The 20,699-nt window shown below is 36.5% G+C and overlaps 1 protein-coding gene across 1 annotated transcript in view; it reads right to left on the bottom strand.

Annotated features, from left to right (window-relative positions):
- The window catches only part of ATRNL1 (attractin like 1), a 498,994-nt gene that overhangs the window by 350,360 nt on the left and 127,935 nt on the right, over positions 1-20,699 (bottom strand). Inside the window, exon 19 of the mRNA XM_005154514.3 lies at positions 19,317-19,454. Within this exon, the coding sequence (XP_005154571.2) occupies positions 19,317-19,454 (138 nt within the window). The remainder of the gene's footprint in view (positions 1-19,316; positions 19,455-20,699) is intronic.

Genomic DNA, 20,699 nt, shown 5'->3' with positions numbered 1-20,699 from the left:
CTTGTCAACAAAAAAAGCTAGTTCTGACAAGCCCAGAAGCTAATTTTCTTCTGTTAAAAGATGAAGAGAAATTACTCTCGTTGATCTAGTTCCTCATAATTTAACTGCTCCCTGGACAATCCCTTGAAAAAGGGCATCAGGAGCTAATCATTTTTACATTATTTTAAAAGTCTCATCTGGACAAATTTTACTTAGCAGTAAATGCACCTTTTAATTAATCTCAGGCTTGCAAGTCTGTGATGCAAAGTGGATTTATAACAACCTGGGGACAGCAGAGGTTTAGTCTGGATATAAGGAAGAAATTCTTTACTGTGAGGGTGCTGAGGCACTGGAATGGGTTGCCCAGAGAGGTTGTGAATGCTCCATCCCTGACAGTGTTCAAGGCCAAGTTGGATGAAGCCTTGGGTGATATGGTTTAGTGTGAGATGCCCCTGCCCATGGCAGGGGGGTTGGAACTGGATGATCTTGAGGTCATTTCCAACCCTAACTATTCTATGATACTATGATTCTATGTTCAGTGTAACTTGAAAACCAAAATACATAAAAGCTACCTCTGCTGTTACTGAAGCAAATGTGAACATATGTTACCAAACAAATGCAACAGCAGAAACAGGATGATATGATAGTGCATTCCTTGGAAAAAAATGTAGATGCCATTACCTTTGTGCCTCACTGGAGGTTTTCAACATTGGCCTCCTTCCAAATGATGGTTATAAGCTTTGAAGATGAAGTGTGCTTACTAATTAAGCTGCAACCTATATTTCATTTAAAAGTAATAGATTTTCATTCTTCTGTTAACTCAATGTTTCCATGCTACTCTTTCCATATTTTCTACTTCTTTTTCTCTGTTCAACTATTCTCAGTGAATGTTTTTTCTTCTGATAATACTGTAAGTGAACAGTTAAAACTGCAGCTACAGTAGTATCTTTTACAGTCAAATGCTAATAGAAATATTCCAACTCTTGGAATGTTTTAAAATCATATTTTGAGCCAATCATTCTTAGCCAGCAGAATTCAGCACAAGATATGCAATTTATATTTTCCATGTGTATTTTTAGAAGTCCCACCCCGCTCTCCATCCCATGCATTTGCTTTCAAGGAACAAAACTTAAGCTCCAGCAGCAGCGTCTACTAACGTTTGTATTAAAGGACTTCTCCCGCACATCCTTCCCCAAACCCCCCCCCCAAAAAGGACAATCATCTCTAATGTTTGTCTCAGAAAACACTTAACATGATTTTTCTTTGTAAGAACTCTCTAAAGCTGAAGGGAAATGAAATAAGGGCTAAGAGTTAAAATGAAAGATATACTTAATATTTCATGTTTCAAATACTTCTATTACTCTACCCCACCCCTCTTCTACACCCATACAAACCCACCTTGTACTTAATAAAAGGCTTAAGAGTTTGAGTAGAACTGCATGGTGGTACACAGAGATTTCTGACTGAAAAGCCCATTTTCTGACTATTTAATGCTTTCTGAAGATCCCATTTTTGTGCTTTATAGTGTTCTCCTAAAACACTGTGTTTTCAGTGGCTGCATATGAAGTTAGTTAAGACTGAGATTCTCAGCCAATAGGGACAGTTTCAGCTTCTGTCACACTAAAACATTTTACCAACTTTCAGCATGTTCCAATTGTTTTTTTCTTCCATTTATTTTCTATGTCCTTTAGTGTGGGTCATTGATAGCCACTACTCTTTCACATGTCCAGCTACGCACAGTGTGAATCTTTTGCACTGTCACATCTCTCAAGTGATGCTAGGTTGACAGCAAAACATTCTCTATCATGATTCTGCTTTAAATAATGTCCAGTTCTTAACATGAATTACTTGATTTGGGACACTGACAGTGAGCTTAAAATTAGAGGATGAAGCACACCCACACAGATTTGCTGCATTAAAAGAAATTAAATACATGATCAGAAACAATCTCTATGCTTTTGGATAGGGATATTGTGTCCCCAGAAGAAAGATGGAAACAGATAAAGATTTTCTTTGCTTAAAATACACCCTCCACCTCAAAGAAATCCAGGGTCGCATTTGGCCCTACCCTTAGAAAACCACATCACCAACAAAGAAAACTAGCCTTGCTAATACCCTTATGCTTTTTGTACCACCACATGAACAGCTGTACAAGATGGTTAGAGAAGAGATATTATTATCTAGAGGGTACATCAGATTCAGATTCTACTGCTGTACAACACATTCCAGCACTCATGACAGCATCATACTCAAACACATTTAGGAGGTTACAATGACATTAATCCTCTCTCAAATCTTCCCTCAGTCATTAATGCAGAGTGGCTTGAAGTCCTGCTTTAATGTCACAGCAAGTTTACTATATGGTAACATTCTAACAGTCTTATTCAACTCTGCTCACATTCTCTATTTCCTCCTAATACTCATATTTAGTGTTCAAAATTGAGAAGTGAATCTCTGCAAACCAACTGGTTAAAATTAAAGATACAGAATTTTCTTCTCTTAAGAAGAAAAAGGAAAAAAAATCTGCATCCCAAAACACTACTGACTTTGAAAAATAAGACTAAATTAATTCCAGATTATGTATTTTCAATAGATAATCAAACCTCCAGGATACAACAGAGATTGAGAGCATATCGTGGCTCTGATTCTCTCATGGGAAAGCAGTACACCTGTCATTCTCTATCTCATAATTGACACAGTGCTAACAGTTTTTAATTATAAGGACAAGCTTAATACTCAAAATAAATTCCAGCTTCTGCTGGATTTCAGAACCTTCTATAAGGCAAGAATTATCATTAGGCTTACACCTTCCAAAATAAATCACAGTACATGAAACAGAAGAACTTCTTTGCAATGCTTATATTTGACTTGAAGATACAAGAAAAAGTGGGAATTGGAATTATCACAATTTATTGAGTGTGAATAACTCAGCACCGAATACAGGCATAGAGATATATTCTATTTCTAAATATATTCTATAACTCTGATGGAGACTACTTCATGCCCAAATTCTTTAAATCAACTCTCAAAAGTCATATAAGTTATATATATATATATATATATATATATTTTAAAGTAGTATCAGCTACAAAAATTCTCCCTGCAAGTAAGACTGGAAACTTGAGATGCAGCATTCTGGAACCATCCATCCTCCCCAGTCATGACTGAGAATCATGAATTAAGTACACAGAATTGTGTAAACTGTCTCCAGGTTGAGCTTTAATAATGAGTTATGATCACTTTCATGTTTTAAGTGCAGATATACCTTAGACATTCAGTCCTCTGTAGATGCTGGAAATGATCGACAATATTTATTGTCTCATTAATATGAAGTACTGTCACACAATCTCCCAGACATTCCCTTCCTTTGCTTTGTATCACACTCCATGACCATGAACTCAGTTTCACAGGTATTAAACCAAAACAGAAGATGGCTGTAGGCCAACAAATGTAACTAAAGGACTGGAGCATCTTTCAGATTGGAAACACTGAGAGAGCTGGCATTCAGCCTGGAGAAGTCTCAGTGGGATCTTATTGACGTGTTTAAGTACCTGATGGGAGAGAACCAGACTCTTGGTAGTGCCCACTGACAGAAAAAAAACAACAGCCACAAGAAACAGGACATTCCATCAAAACCTAAAACCTGTTTTGCGGATGACATGTTGCATTGCTGTAGGTGCACAAGTATCTTCTTCTGCACCTTTGGATAGAAACAGCAAGTCCAGCCCAACTTGGAGAGTCTTCACATACTACTGTATGCACTCATCTCCAACTTGGGTTTACATCATACACACACGTTGTTGTTTAAACAGTTATGTGAAATGCTTAATGACCATGCAAACATTTATCAGTCATAAAATATTTTAAATAATTAATCTGTGGCTTGCAATAAAAGAAACTGCTTAAAACATATAATCTTATCCTATTTTTCTTATATTTTGACATATTAACTGAAATGATAACATTAGAGCTTTCGAAACAACAATAAAAAACCCCACCCTGGCAATATCTGCTCTATTTCTAGAGAAATACCAGTTCATGCAACTCCTTCATGCAACATGCGGAATCTAAGTGGAACAACAAGATTATATGAAAACAACATAATCCAGTAGAGTAAATCCATGCTGCAATATCACAACCCTATAGAATTTATTAAATAATAAATCCACAACATGATTGATTCCAAATTCCTAGCTCAGCATATAAACGTTCTGATGCTGACAACAAAGAATATCCATCACTATTTCCATGAAGTATGCATTTCAGACAATTGAATTTAAAAACACTTATTGCTTAAAAACACCATCTCCAACATATAGCTGCAAGAGCAATTTTTCTCTCAAACGGAGCTCTTTACAAATGGAACTTTAATTTAATATATTTGCTTACTTTCTAAGGTTACTAAACCAGTAGCTGTACGCCAACAATTCCTTTAAGACACCTCACTGTTTTTTTTATTTTTTAAGGAAAACTATGGCAATGCTATTAATTATTGAGGTTAAAAACCTACTTGGTTAATTTTGGTGACATGCAAAGCTTAAGTTACATCAAAAAAAGAGGAGATACAGCTCAGACCCAGCTAGGCTAAGTAAGAAATAGCAAGTATAAATGTATATTAGATAAAACACTGTAATGCTCAATTTCACTGTAAATGCTCACTTATGGAATCCATTAGCCTACTCATGAGAACTGCCCTTCTGAGACAATCCTCTACATTAATAATATTGCAAAACTGTCTAGTCATTTATTTTTCTAGAAATGCTTATTTAGCTGGAAACCCCTGATACCCTTTTAGCATTCAGGAATTACTTTTATAGGAAATACATCGATTCAACCTCTGAGACAAGCAAGTAAAAGCAGAGATGTGCCCAACAATACTTATGCAGTATCACTAATTGAGTAGCAGTAAAATTGAGCTAAAGAACTTCTGTGAAGCAATAAAAATGAGTACAAAACAGAAAGCAAAACGCCGTATTTTAAAGCACTGCTGTACGTGCAGGTCAAATAGAACTGTCATTTTGTATTAACAGGATTGGCCTTCAAAATAATAAACCAGTCTTATTAGACTAATTGGCACATATATAGCTAAATTTATTTTCATCCTTCTTGGTTTATCTCATAACTTATCTTTCTTTGGTCTCAAAACAATTTATTTTTTACAGTACCATAACATGAAGGATAAGACAAAATCTCACTTGACTATGACCCAAGCCCACAGTACTTATTTGAGTACTAATAACAAGTTGCTCCTAATAAGTAACAGTGTGTCACACAGTCAATCTGGAAATCACACCTGAGGTTTCCTTAGCTTTTTGGACTGACAAACACATTTCAGAAACCCCAAACAGGGAAACAACAAAAAGGCTTATTTTCTTTCGCAAAAAGCAAACTTTAGGTCGGTTACAATACAACAACCCTATGGCAACTTTCTGTATTTAAGGGCCTGAATTTATTTTTTACATTGCCATTTTTACACTATGTATTTCATTATTTCTTTTGCTTAAGTATTCATCCTGAGGAGTAAGCTGATTCTTTTTTTGTTCCCCTGAAATAAATACCTCTCAAACAATCATCCTAAACCTGTCTTTAATCATCAGTAACTAACACTATAAAAGTAGCTTGGAAAACCACAATTTTGTCTTATACAAGTAGATAATGAAAATGCAACACAAGATTAACACTGAATGATGGGATATTATTTCTTGTCATTAACTGAACAGATCTGAGACAATTAACAAGAGTCTTGCTGTGACTCAATCTTTCATGCCAGTACTGAACTACAGCACAGAATTCTTACAGCTTGCCCCTGTGACCATTCAGGAATCACGTGCATAGAGGACGATATTTTCTACCAAAAAACCATACCAAACCATGACATTTCTACAAGAACTCATGACCTACAGCAGCACAATTTTATTTTCTCCATGTCTCCTGAGTGAAAAACTGAAACTTTTACGCTTACTTTGAACATACAACACTGAAAAATTCCAGGTGAAACCGTTATTATCTTTACTTGGAGGTAAGTTTAACATGTTAATCAGTTTCCTTTTCCTGTTTTTTCACTTTTCATTTTTAAATGTAATATGATAAGTTAAGAAATAAATACCCTGTAAGTTTTACAGTTCGTTAAGCTTCAGATTTTGTGGATTCAAGTAAAAAACTAACCACTGTTATCTGCTGCATACTACAGTTCTTTAAGCATGCCAGCATTTAAAGAGATGTTTCTTTCTCATGCCTAGGAGATTAAAAGTATTATTCTGCATATTAGTTTTCTTGTTTGCAAAGAGGTTTCTTACATTAAAACATAAGATTAAATTAGAATTATTAAAGAAATAAGTAATTTCAAATCTGACAGGCTAAAACTATGTTTAGTAAAGAACTAAAACTGTGGACGGTTTGGGGTTTGTTTTGTTTCTAAAGAAAAACCACAATGTGATGATTCTGGATGTCTTCATCTTTGCATGTCCACCCTGAGATGAGTGAAAGATGAGTTTTCCAGACACTAAATGCTTAGTAACTTCTTTTTAACCTTTGTCTTTTTAAACTTTATTGAGGAAGACAGCAGCTTCTCTACTGGCTACTTTGGGAATTCTGCCCCCAAAACTCCTTTCACCAAAAGGCTGCTATTTTTTAACCTCTTTCTCTAAAAAGAATGTATAACTTCCTAAATAAATTACAACAGTAAAAAATTAATAAAAGCTTATTATAAGGCAGCATGAAATCAAAAAAGTTTAAAAGCACTCAATAGCTATTCACAGTGGCTTTAAACATGGAAAAAAGTAATAACATCCAATCTGAGTGAAAAACAACTGAAATCAACAACTGGTGGTTGCAACTATTTGTGTGTATTTGTCCATTCAGAGTAAAAGCCCAAAGAAGAGAAACGACTTCCACAATTTATCAGACAAAAGTGCCACAAAATGTTAATATGTCAGCAAATCATTTCACTGTGTTAGCCATTAGGAGGTGCAAAATATGACTGATTTTTAATGCATTCAATTGTGAGTGAATGCTTTTTTTTTGTCCCTTAAATAACTAATGCATTCTGCCATTGTAATGTATTGCATTTACTGCTCAGAAAATGACTCTGAATCAACTGCAATCAAACAGAAATGCCATTACAAGTGTTTCTTGAGAATCTTCTTTCTACCAGCTGGAAAATGAGTAGCACGATGCCTCAAAAGCTATTCTTTCCACAGCCTCTATGGTGTTTCCAAGACCCCTTAGGGAGAGGGGTCACTATTTCAATGCAAAACACATCTAAAAGGGTAAACTCAGAAATGACAAACAAATAAAAAGTCTGCTTTTCATGTCTACTGTATATGGGACAAGACGATTCTGGCTGTGTAAAATACTTACTTGAGGATCGACTAACAGTGATTTAATGAATTGTCATCTTCAGCTTTAAACTGCCAACTCTCAATCAGAGCCTAGGATCTTCTCAGCCTAGACACAGCAGCTGAGCAAGATCTTGCAATCTTTTCCAACACAAGGTAAAGTATGTTTGCTTATAAAACAAACCCTATAAAACATAATCCCTATATTTCTGGACAGCTTCTAAACAGAGTTTCTAAATCATGCCCTGCCTATCTCCACTGGAAGCATCTTCTGGAAACCAGTGACTTTAGAGATTTCATCAGGAAGGTGAATGCACTGATACATAGCTCTGATAGTACATTAGAACTGCATTTTAGAAATATTCCGTATTCCATAAAACAAATTCACAGCATGTAAACCTGAAAACCACAAAAATAAGAATGCACAGCAAATCATTCATCATCTCCAAAAGCTACGCTACACAGTAACACACAGGTGGACTTGATCACCAGCATCAGTGAAAGCAATAGAATTGCCATTAATCATTGTGAAAAAATATGCACAGAGATAAAGGAATGTAATATAACTCAAACTGCTGTATCTCTTCAATATCTATAAAAGGAATACAAGGTGATCAATTAAAGGATGCTTGAATTATTATTTCACAGACCAAGATGCTGAATACGCACAAAATGCTTGCTACTTCAACAGATTAAGATAGCACAAGTTGTTGTTCTTTTTACTATTTCAGATATTTTGTTGCATAATAGACCTTGAAAAAGAGTTTACATTGATTTTATTAAATATGCAGCATTGATTGTACATTTGTAAAAATTCAAAAATATGTTTGCCTTCCTTTATTTTTTCTTTTTTAAAAAGCTACCTTGTTCTCACTCCACTTGTGTAACTTAGAACCAGCTTCGCTGGATGGTGAATTTACATTTATGCAAAGCCACATACTGCAGCAATCAGGCTTAAGGATCAAAGCTATTGTCCAGGAAATTGGTTTCTAGACACATAGCTACACAACTACATTGTGGTTGTGCAGGGTAGAAAGAAAACTTTGTTATACAAGAAAAAACCTCCTTCAAAGGAGGCAAAAAAGACACCTCAACTAACTTATTTTAATCACCTTTACAAATAATGAACAGCTTTTCAGTCCCCACAGACCACAAGACTGGACTGAATTTACCTTCTAATCATGGTGATAATGAAAGAATATTATCTAATTTGGGTAGGAGGGTATGCCACCTTGGACAGCTGACTTGAACTGACCAAAAGGATATTCCATGCAATTAACGTCATGCTTAGCAACAAATATTTTGGAGACTTGCTGGGCATTGGTCTGTGTACAGGAAGGGGTGAGTATGCACCTCCGCTTTACCTGATTTCTTCTTCCCTTTTTCCTTCCTCTGTTACACTGCCTTTATCTCAATCCAAGAGCTTTCTCAGGTTTGCTGTTCTACTCACTCCCCATCCCACCATGCAGGGAAAGCAGGGATTAAGCAAGCAGCTGAGTGATGCTTGACTGCTGGCCTGGCTCAGTCCACCACACTGTCAGCTGAAAATGGGTAGATATAGATCAGATATTAGGCAAAAATCCTTCCCTGTGAGAGTGCTGAGGTGCCGACAAAGGGTGCCCGAAGAAGCTGCAGCTGCCCCGTCCCTGGCAGTGTTCAAGGCCAGGTTGAACACAGGGCTTGGAGCAACCTGGTCTAGTGAAAGGTGCTCTCACCCATAGGCAGGAGGTTTGAATTAGATGATCTTTAAGGTCCCTTTCAACCCAAAACATTCTGTGATCCCATGATTTTTCAATAGCAATTGTAAGCTGATGCTTGAACAGTAGTTTGCCATGCTTACTGTTCATAAAATCAGATCACTCAGTCACCCAAGGCTCCATCCAACCTGGCCTTGAACATCACCAGGGATGGAGCATTCACAACCTCCCTGGGCAACCCATTCCAGTACCTCACCACCCTAACAGTAAAGAATTTCTTCCTTGGATCCAATCTAAACTTCCCCTGTTTAAGTTTCAACCCGTTACCCCTTATCTTATCACTACAGTCCCTAATGAATAGTCCCTCCCCAGCATCCCTGTAGGCCCCCTTCAGATACTGGAAGGCTGCTATGAGGTCTCCATGCAGCCTTCTCTTCTCCAGGCTGAACAGCCCCAACTTTCTCAGCCTGTCTTCATATGAGAGGTGCTCCAGTCCCCTGATGATCCTCGTGGTCTCCTCTGGACTTGTTCCAACAGTTCCATGTCCTTTTTATGTTGAGGACACCAGAACTACACACAATACTCCAGGTGAGGTCTCACAAGAGCAGAGTGTCAGGATCACCTCCTTTGACCTGCTGGTCACACTTCTTTTGATGCAGCCCAGGATGCGGTTGCTTTCTGGGCTGTGAGTGCACACTGAAGCCAACTCATGTTCATTTTCTCATCATTAGCAGTTTCTTCTTTTTTTCTCCCATAAAATTACAGACATCTGAATGTCTACTGACATTTGACAATGACATTTTCCTTGAAGCATAGCTCCAGGTCCTTCACGTAGGATCATTCTAAGTAGGTTATAAAATACAAATATATCTAACAAAAAGGTGCCTAGTTTTAGCTGAGTTTTTGCTTTTGAGGTACAATTCATTATATTAGAAACCATTCTTTATAATACATGTCTAATCTACAACAAAGCAAAAAGAAACTTATATGTACACACAATTAATAGCATACGGAAAAGTTGCTTAGCACATTTTGATTGGCAGTCAAAGAATAACAGGAAGAGTAAGTTGTTAAAGACATATTTTGCAAGTTTCTCTATTAACTTTTTATTATGCTAATCCACTTTTCATCCACTTTATTCTCATGGGACTTACTTTGAATGTAGTTTTCTTTGGAGTGAATTTTATTTAAGTTCATAACTAAGTACAGGCATTTTATTCACTCAGTGTTCAGACTACTCTGAACACTGTTCAATAAACAGCATTCACCAAAGGAAGGAAAATAAATCACCTTTGGGGAAAAAGGTCTTTAAAAAAGTGATTATTCTAATGATTCTAGCAATTTCTCTGCAAAGAGCAGTACGAAGGTTCTCTTGAATACCTCATTGTGCTATGATGTCTTTTATTTCATACGTACTCCACCTACTACTAAAACAAATTCCAGCATTTTAGTTACTATTAAGTGGTTTTATTCTATAATAAGGTATTGTATAAAAATGAGAAATCAGTGTCATCTCTATTCAACACTTGAAAGAGAAACAAACAGCCAAACAAAACCAACCCCCACATCACCACTACCGCTAAATGCAATTTCTTGACAGCCCCCTCATTTGTCAAAAACCTTTGGTTATTTGGCTTGTATAGGATAAACAAAATCATGTTTTCTGGTGGAATTCAGCACTACATGTGAGCTTTTCTTTTTCTAAATAACCTTAAATCACAGCTTCTTATCACAGAGTTTTACTACGAACTTGTGACCCACTGTTTCTTGGAAACCAAGGTACAAGACCAACAGTAGAAGTGGATTTTCTCTTTCAAGTTCAGTTCCATATTCTAGTACATGCAGACAGTATGAAGCATAGTGTACTTTTTTTCCCACTTTTGTCCAACATTTGTCCATTTTTATCTAAAATCATTTTATTCACATAGACTCCTGGGATCTGTATAGGTCTCCAATCCATTGAATACTGGGTTTTTTATGTGAATAACCATAAACAGCCTGCACTAAAAGATGCTTTTGATTTTTAGCTACACAGACTTAGTCACTGTGAAAAGAATGCCTGTAAGCACAGGCAGAGTCAGGACAAAACGTACAGGAACAAACATCTTGAAGACTAAAATATCACTGCAAATAGGGGTGGAAATTGCCTTACGGGTAGTGGAGCTGATCCCCACCTGAACATTCTAGCTCTCACTATCCTGCCTGTGCTAAATGCAGCCCCAGGCCCATGTTCACAGGACACCAGAGTAGGTTAGCTTCAGCTAAGTGCTAAGAACACTAGGTGTGAGAGAGACATAGGATGCTGTTTTCCAGCTGCTAGCAAGTAAGCATTCTTGGCTTTTCGAGTGTTATCTTGACAATAAATACCTTTTACTACTTCACACAATATTTTCCTCTTGGACCTGTGCAGCCTTCTAGGACATGCACACATGCAAAAACCACAACACAACCAGCTGAAAAGTGTGAGAGACATCAATGATTACAAGATAGCTGAAGGTTGACCAAAAACTAAGAGACTTCTATTAGTACTGAGTGGACTCGTGTGGTTGAGCACATTTTGAGAACTTAGATTTTAAACAATTCCAAATACTGAGGGAGAAAAGACTGATGATTGCTTGAGAGCCAAAATTGGGTGTTCTATTTCAAATTACCACCTCTTCATACAAACATTTTATATAGAAATGTATTATGTTATTAATTTCAATTCTGAACATCTGTCTTTTATTTCTAAATAATACATGATATGAACAGATCATCAGGTCATTGCTCACTGAACGTTAAATGAGCAGTTAAGAACAGCAGCTTTTGGGCTATCAAAACCACCTATTATTATAGGGCAATAAAAACATGCTTCTGGACATGTGTCACCACTTCACGGTCATAGCAGCAGAAAAAGTTAATGCAAAAAAAGAAGGAAATGAATATATGGTTTAGCATGAGGTGTCCTTGCCTATGGCAAGGGGGTTGGAACTGGATGATCTTAAGGTCCTTTCCAACCCTAACTGTTCTATGATTCTATGAATACACTCGTTAAACTACTTTTTAAATTTTGCTTCAACTACAAGCATATAATGTTCCAGAGGTTACAAAAAATGATTAATTAATTCTCTTTACCATGTAGGCTTATGGAGCTCAGGTAGTTTTTGTTTCCTTGGTTATCACCGCTTATAATAATTGCTACATATTTTCATCAAAATGACAGCCTGTACGACTGTTTCCCACAGAGAGCTGCTATTAACAGATGTTGGAAGTGATACCAGTGAGAGATATCACAAGCTGGGAAAGCTTCAAGGACAGGTTACCAAATGAGATTTCAGTACTACGGCATTAAACTTCCAGCTGTGGAAATTTGGGAGTTTGACACCTACATTCCCTGAGGAGCAAATGATATCATCTACTGCTACTAGACTAGTACGAAGTTTAGCCTATGCTGACTAAGGAAAAGCAGTATTGAATCAAGCGATTGTCAGGATGGAAATTATCCTGGGTGCACTAACCATGAAATTCTTATGCAAAAGGAGGATGCTCCTTCCAGTACCTGGATTTTGCCTTTTTAAAGAAGCATCATAGAGTTTCTAATGCTATAACTAATCAGTCTCAGCGTGTTTTGAGACAAAACTCAAATATCATGCCATTATGCTATGATATTTACTAAATAAAATTATTATAAGGGAAATATTTTTCCCAATTCTAGGTTTACTGCCAGAAATACAGAATATTTAGGCTGATGCTTATCTCTAACTGCCCTATGCAATAACAAAAATACAGGTAATGTAAAAGCTATGTAGTGACAGTGTTGAAGTGAAAATTAAGAATACTGCTTTCTGCTCCCTCATTGCTTGTATAACTTTTTGAAACCTAAAAAAATAAGTCTAAAGGGAAATTACCCCATACCTTTCTATCAACTAAGCAGACAATAGCATCTTTTAGTTCAAAAAAGAAACTGAACATTAAATTGTTTTCCTTGTCATGCTATCAAATTTTCCTTTACAAAAGACAGGCTGCTTTCTATAATGTGTGAAATTATGCCATTTGCTGTGTTACAATTTAATGTACAAAAGCTGTGCACTATGTATACATACACACACATATATGTGCATGTATATATATCTTAAGAATATGGCTGGGGAGCAAAGAGGAAGACTGACTCTTTACAGTGTACTGGCCACTATGGGTTACTTTGTACTCTCTAGATAGGAGAGGAAACTGCTTCTTCCTTGGATGCAAATGAGAATTACAGCTTTGCAAATAATATTAGGAGCAGCAAGCAGGGTTCAGGGAGAAGATGACAAGAAGAAGAAAACCTGAAGCAGGAATAGAATCTAGGAGACATTTCAGAAAAGAGACCTGTTTATATCAAAGAGCAGAATCAAAACAGACCAGAGGGAGAATCAAAAAAAGAGACTTTACGAAGATCTAGTGTATTGTATGGAGTCTGATTCAGCTGGGACACAGGAAGAAGTTGTTAGATTGGAAAGAAAACTGGGAAAGACAGACACCCACCCTGAAATTCTGTGGCAGCAAAAGGTGGATATGCTTCTAACTGGTTTTCTTTAGTTCACCATCGCTAATTTTCCTTAATCTTGCTCAAGCTGATGCTGATGTTCTAATAAATCAGACTACAGATTACTTCAAAGTAATTGAGGGTTTCCTTAGACACACTGCCTACAAAAATGTGCCCACTCTAAAGCACATGTGCTCCTTGCAAATAAAACTGTTTTGTTCCGAATATCTAACACACTGATTGCCCTCTGGGCTCTATAGGAACAGGGCTCTGTTCCTGATAGTGTCCATGGTAGCTTTTAAGTGTTTCTTCTGGAAAGACAGGGGTGGAAGGAAATCAATATGCCTATCTTTATTTTAATCTTTAGGCACTTACTGTAGCTCAATGTAAGCTGGATGGCCTAAGCACAGATGCCAAAGCTCATGTGGAATGAATTCAGGGAGTAGTATGTGCAAATGTACACATACAGATATAGGCAAAAAGTTCAGAGTTACACAATGTGCAAAAGAAGCAGACAGCACAAAAGGCAATGCTCTTACAGAGGCAGAAGCTTTAGCAGAATAGCACAAAAACTCAGATTTATTGTGTCCTTCACACTCTGTGTACTGTAGGAACAAAAAAAAGGCGCCCAGACCTCTCACCTGGCTGTATCAGATGCTGCTGACTTGGTGCACACACAGTGTACACTCACTAGAAACGTGTTCACTTTTGCCAATAATTTGAAGATCTGGTAAAAAAATTCAATGTGTCCACTAAACTATAACTTCAGATTTTCAAACAGAATGATTACAAATAAAACGTAACAGGAAGCTGTTACCTTTAGTATCAGTAGTGTTCAGCTGTGTTACAGAAGAGAAAGGGACAGATCTATAAATGCAATAGAAATGCTGAAGATTTGCTTAAAAAGCTTCACCCACACAACATAGCTGGGAGGAGGCTTTTACAGAATGGTCACTTAAATGCCGTATCTTTTAAGCCTGCTTAGAAAGGTAGTGGTGCAAGCTGAATCATGCTCCTGCTGTGCCGGTACTCATGGTTTTACTCCTACTTTAAAAGCAACGGCACTGGTAGTACAATTATAGGAAAAGTGAACACTGTCCAGGATATTATCACTTTATGAAAAAAAATGGCAAGACAGCAAAGTGCTTACATTGTCTTATTGCTGAGTGTATTATACATTCACAGGGTGTCTTAAGTGACTGTACGGAATTCTCTCACAGATCTCATACATTTTAAGGCTTCCTGTTAAAAATACCATGCATAAAAGAATGATCAGAGAGAAGCAGCTAATTTGAACATTGAGAGCTAAGCAGATGATTAATAAGGTTGCAAATAATGGTAAAAAATGCTGCCAAGATGACACAGAAGTATTCCAAGCAATCTCCCATACTGTTTTCTCCTGCTACTCTATGCTGCAGTCTGCAGTGCACATATAACCCTATTTTTACTAGAATATCATAAAAACATTGCGTATTTCCCAGTCATGCAGTACATGACAGAATGAGACCTTGAAGAATACAGAATACCAAGAGAAACTACCAAGATGGCAAGCCAGCATCTGTTCCCATCCACAAAACTATTTTACTTTCAAAAATCCATCAATATTTAATGATGGATTTTCTATTACTGAATTTTTATATTCATGCTTTCAAAACTGTACCCCAAAAGGGACGTGAGCGGAATAAAAAAACAAAGCAAAAAGGAAATACCCACAAGCAACATCAAAGTGATTTGGATTATTTGCCCTACAGTTGTTCGGCATCTCAGTCTACAAGGCTTCCTATGTTTCCTACAGCTTTACCTTATTTTACAGAAGCAAACAAGCCTGGGCTGTGCACCTCTCACCTAAGACTTATCACAACACAGAGCGAGTGATTCTTATTCTGTTAAATCACTAGAGGGTTTGAATCCTTAGGTATTTCTGGCACAGACTGACAGCACTGCATTTAGCACTCCAAGGCTGCTCATGCATTTGCACTCAAAATCACAGAGCAAAGTTTGGTGGTGTTGTTCCACAACAGAACTGGAGCTTGGTGTGGAACACAAAACCTATTCCTTTCTACAGCACTCTATTCCCTCGTGTTCTAAATTCACCTCTGGCTTCCCTATTGTTTTCTTGCATACAGAGCTAACCCTTAAAAAAGAGGCTGTAATTTTAGGTGGTAACTTTGACAGTACTATCACTTTACACTTTGCCATACAGGGACTTTAGCTTACAACTCTGAAGGATGCACACAGTGCCTGGACTTACTAACTGGTGTACTGTGTATCATTTATTTCCAACAAAGAATGCAAATCTTTTTGTGTAATCAAACATATACAATAATATCAGGTGAAAAAACAGAATTTTATATTTTAGCTGTTTCAAGTCACAGACATCATAACCATCTGAAACCATGTTTAATTAATATTAAGAACAGTAATATTAATTAGTATTAAGAACAGTAATAAATTGCAGTCACATAACTTTAACAAAAGACTTTTGCACTTTATTACTGATTTTACTATAGAATGCAGCAATAAATCAAATTAAGTAATTCATACTAGATTTGAGTACAATGAAATGTCATAAAGAATTGAAGGAGTGTATACATCTTCCCTGCAATCCGCATGTTAGGATTACTGAACGCAAAGATCACGTATACACCAAGAATACAAACTAACTCTCATTACCTGTATAGATACTCCAAGTGACAGAATTTAAATGAATAATTAGAATTAGGCACACTTTTCTAAGAAAAAAAATATTTAAACAGTTAATTGTAAGAAATATGATCGTTGTCAAAATATTGCCCCTCAACAACCAACATGCCACATTTCTGACAGGGAAAATAAACTAGAGCATCAATCACAGAGTAAACCTGCATTAGATGGAAAGCTATTTAACACCACAATAATAAAAATGCTACAGATTCCAAAATAAGTAATATGTATGACTAAGGAACATTAAACACTCACAGTATGGTAAATTCCATGGTCATTTTGCTATACATAGATAATTTTCTTATATAATGGGAGTATTTATCTTTACTCAAAGCCTGCCTGCATTCTAGATCTCTGATTCCAACAATCTTCTGAATATCAGGACTGGAGAAGAACACATGGAATTACTCAGTCCATTGCCTTTTTCTAAAGTTAGGAAGCTTGAAGATTTTAATACAGTGTAGGTGACAAAGCAGATTTCACAGCACTTTTTAGGCAATCTATTTTATCATTTAACTAGTAGGAAGTTTTCCCTGCATTCCGCCTTAGTATTTCTAATTGCAAGCTAGTCCCATTACTTCATTCTCAACCAAAACAGGGATGTGGGGGAAGGCACTTTCTCATTCTCTTTTCAGCTTCCTTTCATGTATTTGAAGCCTGCTATTATGCCACCATCTTTTCTCTGTCTTTCTTTTTAGGTTTGTCATATCGACTAAGCCTGCATCATATCAGGATGCGAAGTGAGTCCTTATATTTGTTTTAAAGCTACTGAAATGTCAGCAATTATAGTGAACAGAAATCCAGAAAAGTAAAATTTTGTTATCCATTCCTTAATCACAACTATTCAACACCATCTGAAATATGAATTATATCTTTTTCCTATAAAAACTGTTACTCATCTCACAGTAATTTGTTAATGTAACACTATGCTATACCACTATGAATGTTATCAGTTATAACAGTTCTGAAGGCATCATTATTCCCTGAGTAGAATAAGGAATACACTGATATTTGTGCAGAGTTCCCAGGCCTAGACAAAAGTCAGAAAAGAACTGACCACTCAGGGGTGGACAGTCAGCTTCTTTCACAGCTTTCTGAGTGACATCCTAAAAGTATAAACAGGAAGGATTTAGGAAAGGATTAGCATTATCAAAGGAATAACAGTTTTCCAAGGACTAAAAGACTTGCTATGCATCTCTTTCCCCTTCCTTTCTAAATTATCAGGAATCTAAGGACCAACAAGGCTAATCCAGCCTAGAAAACAAAAGGAAGTTTTTCTTGCAAATCTTTTGAAACTATATCACCAATAGTCAAACTAAGTTGGGAGGTCAGATTTTACCTATAAGCACATATATCACAACAGCAGAATACTTAATAAGCGTACTGAATGCTTTTGTCAGGACACTGGGAAAAAATATTCCTTGTCATATATCATGAGTACATTATAAGGTAATAATTCTTAGCTTTTCTCTTAGTGTGCACCACTTTGCTTCTCAACTGTAGAATTCAAGTACAACCTCTTTTCCCAGGTTCAACTGCTCACTAATTCATAACCAAGTTACAGCCTTGTAAATGGAGTAACTTGTTATATGAACAATATTACAGTATTACAGATGTTGCTTAAGAGTTATAGTCATTATCCTCACCTTCCTTTAAAAAGCTCTCAATCTTGATCCTCAAAAAAATAACTCAAGAGCTCCAAGGAACAAAAATTCTGATATTGAAAGAAAATCTAACAGTACAAAATACCCAATTCATCAAAATGTCGTAAAGACTTAAACCAGATTTATGGGCTCTATACTGCAAAATACAATATACCAATGCAGATAAAGCCTCAAAATAATTATCATCTTTATTTTTTAAAGCATTCTTTTGCCTAAATAGCTCCTGTTAAAATCCTGCCTTCCAATAAAATTATGTATTCTTACAGACTAGGGTTGAAAAAACAAGTCATAAAATTTATAATTTTACTGGTCCTATAAATTGATTTTAGCCATTACTGCACCATACATAATTCACTAAAGGTGATGGAATGCTTATTTGGTTGATAGCTAATGTATCCCTGAAGAAGAAAAGTTATATTAATACATCATTTTGCCATAAAGGTGATATAGACAGCAAAAGAACATTTTGTCAACTTTAGGAAATAAGAGAACTATTAAGAATTATTTAAAGCATCATAAAGAGCCAGTGAAATGTGCAATTGTCAATAGGGGTAGACATTAATCTTTCCATCCCCTTGAACACACTTGCTACATATTGTGCCTGAGTTTACCAGATGTGCAGCTTTATGCATTGACTACTGCATGTTGAAGTGCTGAATAACAAGTGAAATGAATAAATATTCCTTGAGAAGCAAAGGTCTAGTTAAAGAAACATCAGTAATAGAGAAGAAAAAGTTAAGAGAAAACTTTATAGCACCCTCCAAGATTGATTCTCAAGTACCTTAATAACTTTTCATATTAAATATAATAGGGGAATGAGAGATATTAAGCTATCAGGGACGAGGTTACTGTTAGCTTAAAAATCACCTTATCGCAATATACATAAACCACCTGGAGTAGTGGACTTCATTCTCTCTCTCACTTCAAGGAGGATCCTCCAGTGCGATGCAGCAGTTACAAAAACAGATTGGATAGTTTAGGGTAGCTTACAATCCTCAGTGTACCAGGCCTTTTTGTTTGAACTATGCAGATTTGTTGGTCTGTTAAAGGCATCATTTTTACGCCAGCATTACACATTTATGTAAATCAGTGCTATCAGATATTATGGTAGATAGTGAACTTCATTTATAAGAACCTTCTCATTGCTTTTAATAGGATTGTTTTCATGGAATTAAACTATGCCTCTTTGAAATATCAGGATTTAAGGTCTTGCTCCCACAAGAGTATTTCTTTCTCCTCCCTTCCCTAACTAGTAAAGCATCTTTAAATTATCACCTTGTTCTTAGGGCATCCAGACTAAAAAAACAACAGCAAAATGAATAAACACTTAACCTTTAAAGAAAAGTTAATTTCACGTTACATTTAAGAAGTTAAATTCACATTACATAAAATGTCATTTTAATTACTCTTTTTTCCTCCCAGAACAGCTCACCTGTACACTGTCCTCCATTTGTGGGATCCCCATAATATCCTGGCATGCAGGTTTCACACTGTTTTCCTGTTGTTAAGTTTTTACACTGATCACAGACATTACTGTTGATGCAGGTGCTGTGGCCATTACACTGGCAGGCTGGAATATAACATTAAAAAAGCCATTTATAAATTGCTCTTGGGAACAAAATCATTCCTATGTTATTACAAAATTACAGCAGAATGTAATTCTGAGAACTTTAATCCTGACTAATGACCAGCATATATATTTAGGTTTTGACAGATAATCACTTTAAAATGGCATTATGATAAGACAAGAATTCAGACCAAAGACCACCAAAGCTAACTATTTAGTGACATGCAAGACTGAAGTGTGTGAGAAAGTCTTCTTTTGCCATTTTTGAGTGACTAAATCCAATCCTCATAGCTTTAAAATACTGCCTAGTCACTCAATAAACCTTTTAAGAGGCAGTAAGGCACCAACTGAGACAAAATCGAAACCTCCACACCTATATGCCATCCACTGTGAAGCATCTGAAAGGCTACCGTGATAGAGAGCACGAACAACTCAACACTCAACTTTGTATCTACTGAGGAGAGAGAACTCACAAGAAATTAACTAAAGATAGTCTAATTTTTAACAGTTCTAACCCTCACATTAGCTTTAGCTTTTAAGGACATGAGGGCCACATCATACAGCTCGAGTCCCTCCTTGCTGCAGTTGACTTTGGTGAAAGCAAAAAAGAACTGGACTCCTGTCGGCATATGGTTTTTACACCTGACCTTAAAAGCATAAAACTGCTTTTGGTCAAACACCACCACTATAGAGCACAGATCCTGCACCACATCTGCACTCCAGTGCTCTGCATTTTGGAGAAACTCAGAAAAACTACTGACCACTATTGCAACAAAATCACAACCTGAATTCTACCAAAGTCATCAATCCTGCTGCCAGAACTCGGCTGAACAACCAAGAGGTTTTGAAGGATGACCTCTCCCGAGAGTGGGACCCCGGAGCTCCTAGTGCTCAGTAGATTAGCAATCTGTCAATTATAGCAGTTTGTCAAATGTCAGACTATGTCAAACCTTTCGATCCCTTACTGGCAAAGGATGTTAAACACTCAGCAGAGGACAGCTATATCTCAGCAAGATCATAAGGGGTTTTTTGAATTTGTATTTTTAATCTAAATGTCACAGTGACTGGTGTCTTGGCTACAGAAAAAAGAGAAAGATATTGTCACTGTATGATTGAAATGGTTTTTGACCTGTTTTAGAATTTAGTAACTTACGTATTTATAGCCATTGCCAGGCTATAAATAAAACTCATAAACCATTAAACCTACCAAGTTTACAATCTCTTTCTTTTTCTGCAGTTATGCCTATA

This window comes from Melopsittacus undulatus, chromosome 4, assembly GCF_012275295.1.
Source record: "Melopsittacus undulatus isolate bMelUnd1 chromosome 4, bMelUnd1.mat.Z, whole genome shotgun sequence".
Lineage (NCBI taxonomy): Eukaryota > Metazoa > Chordata > Aves > Psittaciformes > Psittaculidae > Melopsittacus > Melopsittacus undulatus.
Note: the sequence above shows the minus strand (reverse complement) of the source record. Positions and strands in the feature narration are given on the sequence as shown.